Source organism: Balaenoptera acutorostrata, chromosome 12, assembly GCF_949987535.1.
Source record: "Balaenoptera acutorostrata chromosome 12, mBalAcu1.1, whole genome shotgun sequence".
Taxonomy (NCBI): Eukaryota; Metazoa; Chordata; class Mammalia; order Artiodactyla; family Balaenopteridae; genus Balaenoptera; species Balaenoptera acutorostrata.
The window spans coordinates 13,681,488-13,696,172 of NC_080075.1; the positions used below are offsets into that span (position 1 = coordinate 13,681,488).

The 14,685-nt window shown below is 40.8% G+C and overlaps 1 protein-coding gene across 1 annotated transcript in view; it reads left to right on the plus strand.

Annotated features, from left to right (window-relative positions):
• Positions 1-14,685, plus strand: part of EIF2AK3 (eukaryotic translation initiation factor 2 alpha kinase 3) — a 67,776-nt gene that overhangs the window by 4,495 nt on the left and 48,596 nt on the right. Inside the window, exon 2 of the mRNA XM_007175315.2 lies at positions 9,989-10,118. Coding sequence (XP_007175377.2) covers positions 9,989-10,118 — 130 coding nt within the window. The remainder of the gene's footprint in view (positions 1-9,988; positions 10,119-14,685) is intronic.

The window sequence follows — 14,685 nt, forward strand, 5'->3', positions numbered from 1 at the left end:
GGTTCTTGTGATGGGATGAGCATCTTCATATGGACATCTGACAACCCCGGAAGTTGTAAAGCACTAGTTTTAACTATGATACTAATTTGTAAAGTAGGTGTTCCTTTTGCCTCTGATTTCCCTCTAACAAAAGTATTACTAAATTTGACATTCATCTATGGTGCTTCTTTAATTTGTGCATCTGTAAACTGAAATTTTTGGATTTAATGAGTTGTAACCTGAAAATACTTTGCAAATGTAAGATGATTTAATTTTATTTATTTTTTATACAGCAGGTTCTTATTAGTTATCTTTTTTATACATATTAGTGTGTATATGTCAGTTCATCTCACTGCCACACCCCCGCCACTTTCCCCACCTTGGTGTCCATACGTTCGTTCTCTACATCTGTGTCTCTATTTCTGCCTTGCAAACCGGTTCATCTGTACCATATTTCTAGATTCCATATATATGCGTTAATATATGATATTTGTTTTTCTCTTTCTGACTTACTTCACTCTGTATGACAGTCTCTAGGTCCATCCACGTCTCTACAAATGACCCAATTTCGTTTCTTTTTATGGCTGAGTAATATTCCATTGTATATATGTACCACATCTTCTTTATCCATTCGTCTGTTGATGGGCATAGAGCTTGCTTTCATGACCTGGCTATTGTAAATAGTGCTGCAGTGAACATTGGGGTGCATGTGTCTTTTTGAACTATGATTTTCTCAGGGTATATGCCCAGTAGTGGGATTGCTGCGTCATATGGTAATTCTATTTTTGGTTTTTTAAGGAACCTCCATACTGTTCTCCATAGAATTCCCTTTTCTTTCTTTCTCCTCTCTGTCCTTTTACAAATTGATCTGATCTGAATCAATGATACGTAAATCTGTGGTCTTCCTCAGATCTTCAGATTCATAATCAAGCCTTTTTTTTTTTAAACTAAAATGACCATTGAATAATAGAGTCTTAAGATACACTGTTGAAAGGGAACTCAGTTATCTGCTCACTTTTCTGACCCCAGACTTTTAAAATTGACTACAAATCACACTGAAAAAAGAATTTGTGCATAAGTATCAAGGCAGGCTGTAAGCCAAACTAAACATGCTTTAGGTGAGTAATGGATTATCCTTCCTGTCTATAATTGTCTTTTTTTTTTTTTTAATTTTTTAATATTTTTGGCTGCGTTGGGTCTCCATTGCTGTGCACGGGCTTTTCTCTGGTTGCCGCGAGTGGGGTCTACTCTTCGTTGCGGTACATGGGCTTCTCATTGCTGTGGCTTCTCTTGTTGCAGAGCATGGGCTCTAGGTGCACGGGCTTCAGTAGTTGTGACTCGCGGGCTCTAGAGCGCAGGCTCAGTAGTTGTGGCACATGGGCTTAGCTGCTCCGCAGCATGTGGGCTCTTCCCGGACCAGGGATCGAACCTGTGTCCCCTGCATTGGCAGGCAGATTCTTAACCACTGCGCCACCAGGGAAGCCCCTATAATTGTCTTTTTAGCTTAACTGACACCTGGACTCTGGATATGATTTGTGACAGGATTGAGGAAACGGTTCTGTATTCACACTCCTGGGCACAGAAGGCAACCTGTCTTTATCAGCTGCTGTGAGCTGTGGTTTCCACATGGTCCTTCATTTCCTAAATACTGCCTGGAAACTCCATCTGCTTTTTTCCCTTTTTTTGTAAGAGAGGAGCTGCCTGTACATTTTTATTACAAAACGTTTTAAAATACAGAAAGGAGAGCTGGTAGGTTTCAGAACTAAATGTGAGAGGGGAGATTAATTTTTAATTTTTTTCACCCTGCTCTGTCACTAACCATTTTATTTAAAAGGTTTCCTAGAATAAAGCAGAAAAAGTGCTGCGAAAAATGTTTTAATCTAACTGGAAAAGGATACCTGCCGCTCTCATGTGGTTTATAACATTGAAAACTTAGATTGTATTTCTTTAAGATTTAGGTGGTATGTCAAAGTTATATAGTTAGTAATTTTTGGCACTATATTTGTTTGGATTTGGGGCATGGCTAGTCTTGTGACAGGTTTAAATAAAGGAAGTTTGATTCGAAGATTTACTTAGTAGGTGAGGACTAAGAAGTAAAGTCCAATTAGTATGTTTGTTTTTCAACAAGAATATATGCTTCTTTGAGTGAGAGCATGTATTTTAGGAAGAGGATTCTTGGTTACATCAAAAGAGCAGATTTAACCCAATCACATTTTTAACTTTGTGACTTTTTTTTCCCCCACAACAGGAAATGTACAATTTCAAAATAAGCAGTTGTTACTGTAGAAACCATTTAATTGATACAATGTTCTACTGTCACCTGCATCTGTTTCACCTGGGAAATTTATACAGGCATTAAGACCCCTTCAAAGTTACTGTATGAAGGAATTCAGCCTTTACTTATCAGACTCAGATAAACTTAATTGTAAATAGCCAGGTATTCTGGGTGACAGAAGTCAGAGCAAACAAAATTTTTTAAAAATTGGGTATTCATTGTGGCCTAAGGTCATTTCTGCTCAGTTACGGGCAAAATCAAAGCAGTAACAGGATATGTGGCATCTTGATGAGACTTCTGGAAGGAATAAAAACTGCACATTATAGTAATATAAGAGTTGCCACTTATGCAGACATATAGCTAACAGAACGATAGAGTTAAAAACCCTGAAATTTATGCTTCAGAATTCTGTCCAAAACCTCTTATTTTGGTGCCTTAGGCAAGTCGCATCTTTTCACATCTTTCTTAGCTTCTTTTTTGTTTTTGTTTTATGTGAATAGTAGTATCTGCCTTAGCAAGATTTATGCATTCAACAAACATTTATTGCGTTTTATTAGGGGCTCTGCACTGTTAGATGCTGAGGGTAGATAAATGGGCCCCTGGGCTGTCCTTGAGTCCCAGGTCTGAGAGGGAGATACATGTGTTAAAGAATTAGCTGTACTAGAATGGATGAAAAGTGACATAAGAGGAGTTTGAGAGTGAAGAGAATGGAGACGTCAAGTGAGTGAGTCCTTGAAAGTGAAGTGTCAAGGACAGTCTCAGCTGCAGTGATGACGTGAGCAAGGGCTCAGAGCAGTGGTTTCTGAGCCAGGGCTCCCAGACCCCTATGCACCTGCCTATGCGGGATCCATGAGATTGTCCTTATTTTCCAAATAACCTAATGGAAATTGGACATTCACTGAGGAGAAGGCTAATTAAAAAGTCAAGTTTCTCGGTTTTGAACTGGAATTATACCAAACTGAATTAGTAATTTTAGCTACTTCTTTCCAGAAGTCTTGAATATTTTGATTGGTACTTAAATAGTTCCTCTAAAGATGGGGGGAATTCATTAGAAGTGATGTTTTAGGGGCACACGAAATCATTGAAGACATGCGACAAAAACCAAATTAACAGGGGAACTTTGTTCAAAAGGTTAGAAACCTAGGTTATGCCAGATTATGTGCTATACCAAGCAGTGTGGCCTTTATTCAGTGGGCACAGGGAGCTTCGGAAGTTTATCAGATCTCTATTATAGAGACAAAACTGTTGGGGGAAAAAACCCCCCCAAAAAAACAAAAAAAAACTGTCGGAAGAGCAAGGGGCACGAGACCAGGGGCAGAAAGTCTTTTTTTAAAAAAATTAATTAATTAATTTATTTATTATTTTTGGCTGCATTGGGTCTTCATTGCTGCCCGTGGGCTTTCTCTAGTTGCAGCAAGCGGGGGCTACTCTTTGTTACGGCGTGCAGGCTTCTCATTGCGGTGGCTTTTCTTGTTGTGGAGCACGGGCTCTTGGTGCACAGGCTTCAGTAGTTGTGCACGCGGGCTCAGTAGCTGTGGCTCACGGGCTCTAGAGTTGTGGCGCAGGGGCTTAGTTGCTCCATGGCATGTGGGATCTTCCCAGACCAGGGATCGAACCCGTGTCCCCTGCATTGGCAGGCGGATTCCCAACCACTGCGCCACCAGGGAAGCCCGGCAGAAAGTCTTTTGAAGATGTTCTAATGAGACATGTGAATCTGTTGTAGGACAAGGGCAGTGAGACTGAAGAAGAATGAAAAGATGTAAAGGAAGCTATAGAAATAGAACCCAGAGTGCATGACTGTCGTCTAAATGTAGAGGGTGAGGGAGGAGGCGGATCTGATTTCTGATTTAGATGTTCAGTGATGGGATGGATGCAGAAAGCTGGAAGAGAGAAGGGAAGTTTTCTGAAGGCTTTGTGGTGATGCCCTGCTGAAAATGCAGAACTAGTGTTCTTATATATACGTAAGACATACGCACATTTTATTGTTGGATTTTTTCTTTGTTTTGAAACTGAAAGTTAGAAGTTTACCATTCTTCTCTGTATATACCTCTAGCACAAGTAACTACATATTCAGAAAAAATACAGCTTTTGTATTTGGTTATAAGTAGCTGTCAGGTTACACATAGAGTAAGCGGCGGGCTTTGGATAAAGCTGGAACTCCTCGGCCTGCTTGTTAGAGATTGAGAGCTGTCAGGATGGCAGGTGAGGAGGGGGCGAGGACTGAGCCAGAATGGGAGGCAGCCAGTGGCCCCGCTGCCGCTGCAGGGATGACCCTGATGAGGGGATGAACCTGGCCATCGGATGAGGTCATTGCAGACCTTTCTTGAGAGGAGCTTTGAAGAATGGCGTTATGGGTGAGAGAATAGTGCTTGCTGTTGAATCATCCAAACAAATGCCTTTGTAAACAGAAGCAATGTGTTAAGTGAGAGAAGTTTCAAAAAGGTTTGCTGACAGAGTTGATCAGTAGGCCGTCTTCATCCAGGTAATGGATTATTTCTTTTACTCCTAGGCAATAGCCCTTTGAGATAAATCACTCTTTGCCAGACTGACCTTATCCTGAGACTCACCTCAGGTACTTGTTAAGCTATCGTCTCCCAACCCTGTTCTGGGGAGGGGACCTGTGAACCTTTACTGGTTTTTAACAAGCACTCCAGATTATTTTGATAATCAGGCAAATTTGAGTTATGCTGAGCTGAGTGAAATAGTCCTGTTTTACCCATGAAAAAGCAATTCGAATGGAGCCGGGAGCAGAACAAGATCAGAGCCATGGGGCTGGGCACACAGGGCTGACTTCAAAGCTCTGATTCTTTCCACAGGAAATGCTGCTTCTGCAGTTCCTTTGATCTTTAAATAAGTTAAGAGTTTTTCATCTTGCTCATAGAAACCTCCAAATAGGGCGAGTGGATTGTGGGGAGATAAAGGGCCTTAGATTCTCCCTGGTTTTTGGTGGGGGGCGGTGGCAGGCTCATTATTCAGCTCTCACTGATGTTTGTTCTAAATGCCATATCTTATTGCCACCTCTGACTGTCCTGCATACACCCCGAGGACTTTGTTTTTCAGCAGTGTCTGTCTCCTTGATGCTTCTCTCACCCAACAGTATGTCAGAGCATCTCTCTCCAAGAATGTGAGAAGGTGTAACCATCTAAATCGTTACATATCTCCTTGGCCCAGTGGAGCTGCTCAGTTCCAGCCACGGCAGAAGGGGAAATTCCCTTCCAGAGACGTGCTTGGGACAGAGCCCATAACTTGTAGCAGAGGAGAATGAAGAATTTTTTTTTTTGATACCTGACAGGGCTTGTTATGGGAGTTTCTGTTATTCCCATTAAGAGAGGTGAAAAGAATTAAGGATGCACCATTCAAATCAAAGAACCAGATTATACTAAATATCAGTAGCAGTTAAGAGGGTGATGTACTTAATTGTTCCTGCCCGCATGTTTGTCTTTCTTTCAATTATTGCTAGAATTCACACATATTCTCTAAATATAGTAGTTCATCATCTGAAAATACCTTGTTTATTTTAAAAAGCAGAATCTTTGACTCAGTTAAACGCACCTCACATTATAGGTTTTCAGTGATAGTTAGATATTAAACTCCAAATTACTTATTAAAATGTGTTTTATATATACATAAGACATATGCATACTTTATCGTTGGGTTTTTCTTTGTTTTGAAAATGAAAGTTAAAAATTTACCATTTTTCTCTGTATAAACCTCTAGCACAAATAACTACATATTCAGAAAAAGTGTAGCTTTTTCGTTGTTGTTGTTAACAGTGGAATGCCTAGCATGATTAAATGAACAACATTGGTTCTGAATTTTAAAAAAATAGCATCTGAAGTGCTCCAATGGTCTCCTTAATTCTTCATGGGTTACACTTTGCGTATACTAAATTTTGTCTCAATTAGAGGGTTTTTCATTCTACCATTTATTTATGGTTAATGATTGTTGAACAGAAAAATTGGATCTTTTTGCAGTGGGACTAGGAAAGAGTTGACTTGGCTCCAAACCCTTGATCTCTAACTGAATTAGAGTCTATTGCTTTTATTTGTAAATTGGCACGTCTAAGGTATGAGGGGTTTTTTTGGAAATTTTATTGACGTATAGTTGATATACAATGCTGTATTAATTTCTTCTGTATAGCAAAGTGACTCAGATGTGTGTGTGTGTACATATACATACATATATATGTATATATTCTTTTCATATTCTTTTCCATTCTGGTTTGTCAGGTATGAATTTTTTTATACCCTTCATCATAACATAATTTTTTGGCTTATAGTCTCCTCCTCATCCAACTCCCAGTAGATCTCTTTAGAATGCAGGGTAATGCATGGGGAAAGGAGTTGAGTTCCTTTTCTTTTGGTGTGTTATTGAAAATTACTAGTTTGTAGTGTGGCAAAAAGTCTTTATTTTCACAGTGTAGACTAAGAGTTACCATTTGAAAAATTCAAAGTGAGAATTAGTGTATAGTTGGGGAACTAAATTAACACTTTTATTCACTTGATAAGTTTATTCATTTGCTAAACAATTAAGTTCTTTGAAAGGTTTCAAATGAGTGTACTTGAACTGGTTTGTCTTAATCGACTTGTAGCTTTACTTTGAATTTGTATATATTGTATATGAAGTAGGATAGATAAAAGTTACATTTTATACAGGAACATAACTATATGTGCTTGGAATTTGCATGGTCTTTCAGAAGCAGACAGATATACCTAACAAATTCCTAGAACAATTATTCAACAAATCCTTTCATTCCACAAATATTTATTGAGAGCTTGTCATGTATCTGGGGTATATGTTCCAGGATGCAAAGGAACAGTAGCTGCAAAGTCCCTGAGGAAAAATCATGCATGATGTGTTTGAGGAATTGGGGGTATCAGTCTGGGGATATTGATTTTGGATATGTGCACTTTGAGAAGCCTGTAGGACAATCTGAATCTGGCAGGCAATGGGACTTCCCTCGTGGCGCAGTGGTTAAGAATCTGCCTGTCAAGGCAGGGGACATGGGTTCGAGCCCTGGTCCGTGAAGATCCCACATGCCGCGGAGCAGCTAAGCCCGTGCGCCACAACTACTGAGCCCATGTGCCACAACTACTGAAGCCCGTGCGCCTAGAGCCCATGCCCCACAACAAGAGAAGCCACTGCAGTGAGAAGCCTGCGCACCGCAACGAAGAGTAGCCCCCTCTCGCCGCAAATAGAGAAAGCCCGCGTGCAGCAACAAAGACCCAACACAGCCAAAAATAAATAAATAAAATAAATAAATTTATTAGGGAAAAAAATCTGGCAGGCAGTTACACATGTATGCCCAGAGTTCAGGGAAGGGGCCTGGAACCAGAGGTACAAATTTGGAAGTTGCCAGTATATAGATGATATTTTCATCTATGAGACCACCAAAGAAAAGTACGTGTAGGTAGAGAATATTTTCAGAGATAGGAGAGATGAAGAGGGACCAGGAAATGAAACTGAGACAAGGAAGCATTGAACTAAGAAAAAATAATCAGGAGAAGATGGTGCCCTGGAAGCCACGTGAAGAGTGGTTGATAGAGGATAAACAACAGGGTCCTACTGTATAGCACAGGGAACTATATTCAATATCCTGTAATAAACCATATTGGAAAAGTATATGAAAAAGAACATACACACACACACACGTATGTATAACTGAGTCACTTTTTTGTACGCCAGAGACTAACACAACACTGTAAATCAACTGTACTTTAAATTAAAAAAAAAAAAAAAACTTAAGTGAAAAAACATCAATAAAATAGAAAAAAAAAGAGTAGTTGATGGAGAGCAGGAGAAGTAACTGATCACATGCCACTGGATGGTCAAGTGAATGGGATTTGTCTGTGTGAAGGTCAGTGGTGAGTCCCACAGGAGCCTGTTCATGAAGGGGTAGAGGGAAAAACTTGACTAGAAATAGTTCAGCACAAAAAGGGGGAGAGGATTTGGAGACACAGACTACATAACAACTCTTTCAAGGAGTTTTGTTCCAAAGGGGGGCGAGCGATGGATTGGAAGCTGGAGCGGGGAGAGTGGATCATTATATTTAATCTGGTTGGGTTTTTAAGTTGGGGGATATAATGGCAGGTTTGAAGGCTGAGAGGAATGCTGTGGTAGAGGGGGAATAATTGATGGGAGAGCAAGAAGAGAGGATTTAGAGGAGTGAGTCCCTATGTATGCACAGGCAGATACCTATTGCCTAAGTGGAGTGTTGGTAGTGGATGGAGTCGTGGACAATTCACCTGCAGTAAGAGGAGGGGAGGTAGATTTCATGGGTCCAGGTGCTGATACATGGAGAGATCGGATGGTGGGATCTCTTTTGATTATTTCTGTTTTCCTTAGTAAACACCTATCTAGGAAGCATAGTCCCTGAGATGCACGAGCTTGGAAGAGCTAGGGTAGGAAGTTTGAGGGCAAAGGCAAAATGAAATAGTTAACCTAGGACAGTGGGAGAGTGGATAGACTAGGGAAACGTGTTATGATTGTGGAGCATCATTCGAGCCCTTTTGTGATGTTGATGGTCATGAGTAGAGTGACACCAGTCAGCATGGTTATATTTTTCTTCAACCGCACAGATGCAAGATTGAGTGAAGGCAGAAAATTGAACCAGGGTTGGAGTTCTGCTAGTTCAGTGTGAGATGTAAGAGAGCGGGTAGGGAGCTGAGGGCGTGAGCAAGGAAGTGCTTAACATGAAGGACTATGGGAACTTCCCTGGTGGTCTAGCGGTTAAGGCTCCGGGTTTCCACTGCAGGGGGCATGAGTTCGATCCCTGGTCGGGGAACTAAAATCCCACATGCTGCACTGTGCAGCCAAAAAGTAAAAAAAAAAAAAAAAAAAAAGGACTATGGAACTTAAACTGGATAAGAAAGAAGTGAAGGCATAATGGTAGTGAAGTTCAGGGGACCAGTGGTAGGATCAATGGCTGATAGGGTTCTGGTGGGGTCAGAGGTTTTTTGGAGTCAAGGAAGTAGAGGAGGTGAGCTGGAAAAGAGGGGTTGGTGACTGGGGTTGGAATGCTTGAAATTTCAGTGGGACAGGGAAGTTGTGATTGGTAATGACGAGGGCTTAGGGACTGAGGCGAGGTAGACAGATAATGAAAACCCACAGAACATGTTAATAGTGACAGTGAACCGGAGCCAAAATCCTCAAGGAATGGGGTTAGTGACCCAAGGGTCAGTAGACAATTATTAGGAGGAGTAATGGATGGAATGACATGATCCTGAGGATTTTTAGAGAGGAGAGAAAGAAAATAGTTCAGAAATGGTAGCGAGGCGCGAGGAGTACGCCTACACCATCACTGGGCCTGGTAAGGGTTATGGAGAAGAAAATTCTCATAGCTTCTGAAGCAGCGTCCTCAGGGAGAGCCAGGTTTCTGCCAGAGCAAGAAGGTAAGTGAACTTTCAGGGGACGCTGTTTCAGGGCAAAGGCTTTAGGAGTTGGGGAAATGGAAGAGGACAGAGCAGGGCATGTCGAATTCCATGTGGGGATTAGAGTGTGGGAAGGAGGGGTGACCTCGGAGTCTGGGGCTTTTCATAAGTGGAACAAACCCATAAAGGGCATAATGCAGTTGTCTTGGAGGGCTCAAGACAGAGAGTGGTGGAAAGACTACAAGTGTCGTGAGGAGGTACCCCCCCCCCCTTACAGATAGCGGCCTGGGGAGAGGCTGGTTCCTTTTGAGTGTATGTCTTCGATATCTTTTTAACTCTGTCCTATTAATTTTTAAATTTACAGATCCTTAGTGATTATCAGCACTTTAGATGGCCGAATTGCTGCCCTGGATCCTGAGAACCATGGTAAAAAGCAGTGGGATTTGGACGTGGGATCCGGTTCCTTGGTGTCATCCAGCCTTAGCAAACCGGAGGTAAGAATTTTCTGTTACATGTTGACTGGAAAACTTAGTTAAAATCATCAATTGCTGCTATTAATAGTAGGTATTTGCTTAGAGAGCTGTGGCTCAGGGTCCGATTGCCTAAGTGTAGGGCATGTCTGTCTCTGACAAGCTATGTCCCCTTGGGGCATTTACTTAGCTTTTCTGTTCCTTAGTTTCCCTCCTGTAAAATGAGGTGGGTAATGTCACCTACTTCTTAGGATTGTTTTGGGCATAGAAGGATTTAATGATATAAATGAGTAATTGAGGATACTATCTGCTGTATCAGTAAATCTCATTATCTGAGCTGTAACATGATCATAACTTCTTCTTCTTCCTATTATCCTCCTCCTCCTCATCATCATCGCAGGGTCCCTAGAAATAATAAAACAAATATAAATAACTGTGTTTTAATAGTTAGGAATGCATGCTGCAAAATCCCATAAATTATTCACTACATTTTCCCTCAGTTGTACATCCTAATTGTAAACATAATTCATCTGAAGTTTTCTTGGAGTGTAATTTTAGACAAGATGGATTATTTGCAAAAAAAGAGACCTTGCTTCCAAAACTACTCTGGTATGTGACTCCAAAACTTGGGCAGGTGACTTAGCCCCTCAGAGCTTTAGTGTCACCATCAGTAAAGTAAGGACACTGCCCACCTTGATGAGGGGCAGGTTGGGGGCTGTGTTTATTTATTTTTTTAAATTTATTTATTTATTTATTTATTTTTGGCTGCGTTGGGTCTTTGTTGCTACGCACAGGCTTTCTCTAGTTGCAGCGAGTGGGGACTACTCTTCGCCGTGGTGCACAGGCTTCTCATTGCAGTGGCCTCTCTTTGTTGTGGAGCACGGGCTCTAGGCACGCGGGCCCTAGAGCGCAGGCTCAGTAGTTGTGGCGCACGGGCTTAGTTGCTCCGCGGCATGTGGGATCTTCCCGGACCAGGGATCGAACCTGTGTACCCTGCATTGGCAGGCGGATTCTTAACCACTGCGCCACCAGGGAAGCCCAGGGCTGTGTTTAAATGAGGGGAGTCTAGACTTCCCTCATTTAAATACAGCCCCCAACCTGACCTTTTGTCTAGACTCTGATAGATTAAATCTCTCTCCTTTTCTGGAACTTTACCCTCTTGTTTAAATCATTTAAAATAAGTCCCTCTTTTGAGTTACGACTGCTGACATGGAAGCAGTCACCTGTTTTCCAGAATACCTTCAGCCTTCTACCTTGTCCCTATGGGATACTCCCTAGGGTACTCTTTTTTTTCCCTTTCATCATCAGTCTTTCCCTTTCAAAAAGCTTCTTAGCTGGTATCAAGTTTGGAAAAGACAAAACCTAACATGAGGGGCTTGAGAATGACCTGATTAGTGGTGATGGAATTTTCTGATGGGAAAACTGCTCCCAGTGACCCCGCTGCTGTCTAGAAAACCCAGCCTGGATTGCTTTCTGGGGCACCCGGGCAGGTACTTAGGGCGATGCCTAGCCTCCACACTCGCTGTGTGCTAAGCCTTGACTAGACTTTCAGAGTGCCTGTTGCTTACCGGACAGTATACCGGAAACATCTGTTGAGAATCGTGAACTTGTGAATTATTAATATAAATAACACTTTGATTGTAAATTGCCTTAAAAAGTTTGAATTGGATGTCATAGTCAAATGAATTACTACTCAGACCTGAATATTCATTTATTTGTGTCCTCCTGAGATTATGCTTGGGTATGCACATTTTGCTTTATTTTCAAACTAGACATGAAAGGTGATGAGCAAAATCAGAAGATTGTAAGCTGTTTACATCTGAGGTAATATTATAGTGTGTTGTAGTGGTGCAAAGCATGTGTGTTTCTATAAACTAAAATATGCACACTCACAAAAACATAAATTGCATGATATGATAAATAGTCATAATAACCTGAGTGCCATTGAGCGTGTTTAAATTATAAGCAGGTAGTCGAGCTTGAAGATTTTCTTACAATAGCAATTATATTAGCTGTTTTTTAAACTACAGTTCAATATTCTCACCATCCCCAGTCCTTACCATTTTCTGTGGTTTGTTAGGGCTCTCTTGTTTTAAGTGTCCTCCTTCCCACTCACCCCCAACCCTTGATCCTTTGGGTAGAATGCTTTGAAATATTGAATTGCAAGCATATTTTAAAAGTTTGTGTCACCTTTACACAATAAATGAAAAGCTCACTGACCACTTTCCATTTCAGAAAAAGAATTCTGAGACCTCTTTGCATTATCTAGGTTTTTTTTGTTTTGTTTTGTTTTGTTTATATATAAATTTATTTTATCTATTTATTTTGGCTGCTTTTGTTCTTTGTTGTGGTGCGCGGGCTTCTCATTGCGGTGGCTTCTCTTGTTACAGAGCACCGGCTATAGGCGCGCAGGCTTCAGTAGTTGTGGCTCGCGGGCTCTAGAGTGCAGGCTCAGTAGTTGTGGCTCGCGGGGTTGGTTGCCCAGCGGCATGTCGATTTTCCTGGACCAGGGCTTGAACCCGTGTCCCTTGCATTGGCAGGCAGATTCTTAACCACTGCGCCACCAGGGAAGCCCCTATCTAGGTTTTAATTTCCTACTTTACACACAAACAAATTTACTAGACCACTACTGCCCCAAGTTCTTGGGACCATTTCTTGAGACTGTGTGTTTACTGTGTAGATATGCTAATGACAGCATTGTTCCCAGAGCTGTAATATACACACAGTGTACTTTACACACACTGTAATCCTCACAGCCATCCTCCTGAGGTGGATATGCTGGTGTCATTTTACAGAAGAGGAATACGAAGCTCAGAGAAGTTACTTGCTTGAAGTCACAGACCGACTAGATGGTAGAGCTGGGATTAAACCAGGCTTGCCTGACTGTACTCCACTCCACCTGCTCTGGAGCCCTTTCTACGTCTTGTATGTTCCTCCCATTTACAACTCAGGCTGTTCATCCAGTACAGTGAATCTCAGACTTTATGGTTTCAGGACTCTTTACATTCTTAAAAATTAAGAAGAGATCCAAAGAGCTTTCTTCCCCATGGGTTATATCTATCTAAACTTAAGCCATATTAAAAATTAAAACAGAAATTTTAAAAACACTTATCATTAGATTATTTTTAAGAATGAACCCCGTTGCATTGCACGTAGCATAAATAATACATTTTTATGAAGAATAAGTGGGGACTTCCCTGGCGGTCCAGTGGTTAAGAATTCACCTTCCAGTGCAGGAAGTGTGGGTTTGATCTCTGGTCAGGGAGCTAAGATCCCACATGCCTTGGGGCCAGAAAACCAGAACGGAAGCAATATTGTAACAATTCAATGAAGACTTTAAAAACGGCCCACATCAAAAAATCTTTAGGAAAAAAAAAAAGAAAAAGTGTATTTCCCCAAAAAATAATTTAATGAGAAAAATGGCATTGTTTTATATTTTTGCAAATCTCTTTAATTTCCAGTTTAATAGAAGACAACTTGATTTTCCTGTATGCGTCTGCATTCGATATGTTGCATTGTTGTTTTGGTTGAACTGTATGAAGAATAAAATCCATATGTAGGTGGAGAAAGGGAGTATTTTAGTAGCCTTTTCAGTTGATTGTGATCATTCTTTTTTGGTTCTACACGAGAACAAGTTGAAGTTTCTGAAATGTTAGTTGCACCGTGGAATCTGAAACCATATCAATGAACTGTTGTACTCTGTACCAGTAACATCCAGTGGTCTGTCTTGCCTTTTACTCGTGCATGATTTTCTAACATCATTTGGAAAATATTGATTCATAGAGTTACACAGATCTTCCAAATGTTGACATATTTCCTTATAGAATATTTTGTAAACTCAAATTTTTTACTGTCACCACTGATCTCATCAGAAAAGTCTTCCGGTACTGGGAAGCTGTCAAGCTCACATGGGTAGATACAGCTATTCCAAAATTCTAATTTTCGCTTGAAAACTTGGATTTTATCATTAACACAGTAAATTGTTTTCCTTGAAGTGAGAGGTTCACTTTATTTTTGAGAAAACGTCTGCCGAATACCCAAATCTCATCACTGTAGCTTTTCTCTCAGTTTTTCAAGTAAAAATGGAGCTTTGTGAGCAATGCCGCTAGTTTCAGCTCAAAACTCAGTCACACAAGTGCTTTTCCTCAAAACATGCTTCAGTTCGTGGCAGAAGTCCTTAATGCACACCTCCTGCTTAGTCGGGTAGAATAGTAAAAAGATACGTACTCAGGTCACAATTTAATGAAATTAATTTTTACTGTTTCATCAGAACATTCTCGAGTGAAACTTTTTTCTTCTTTTTTTTTCTGTGAGTGTGTGACTGTGAAGATGCCAAGACTATGAGTTTGGTACCTTATTCATGCTTTAGTCACCATTGCTTTTATACCATCAATGCAAATAGCACCCCAGGGAAAGGCAAATAGCACCTTCTTATGAAAACCATTTGACCCTCTGCACCTCAAACAGAGTCCACAGACCACATTTTGAGAACGACTGATCTAGTATATAATAGAAATATCACCATTATGAGAGTATTCGTAAGGTTATAAACATTAACAAGGAGAGAGGACTGTATTTCGAGCTTGGGTCA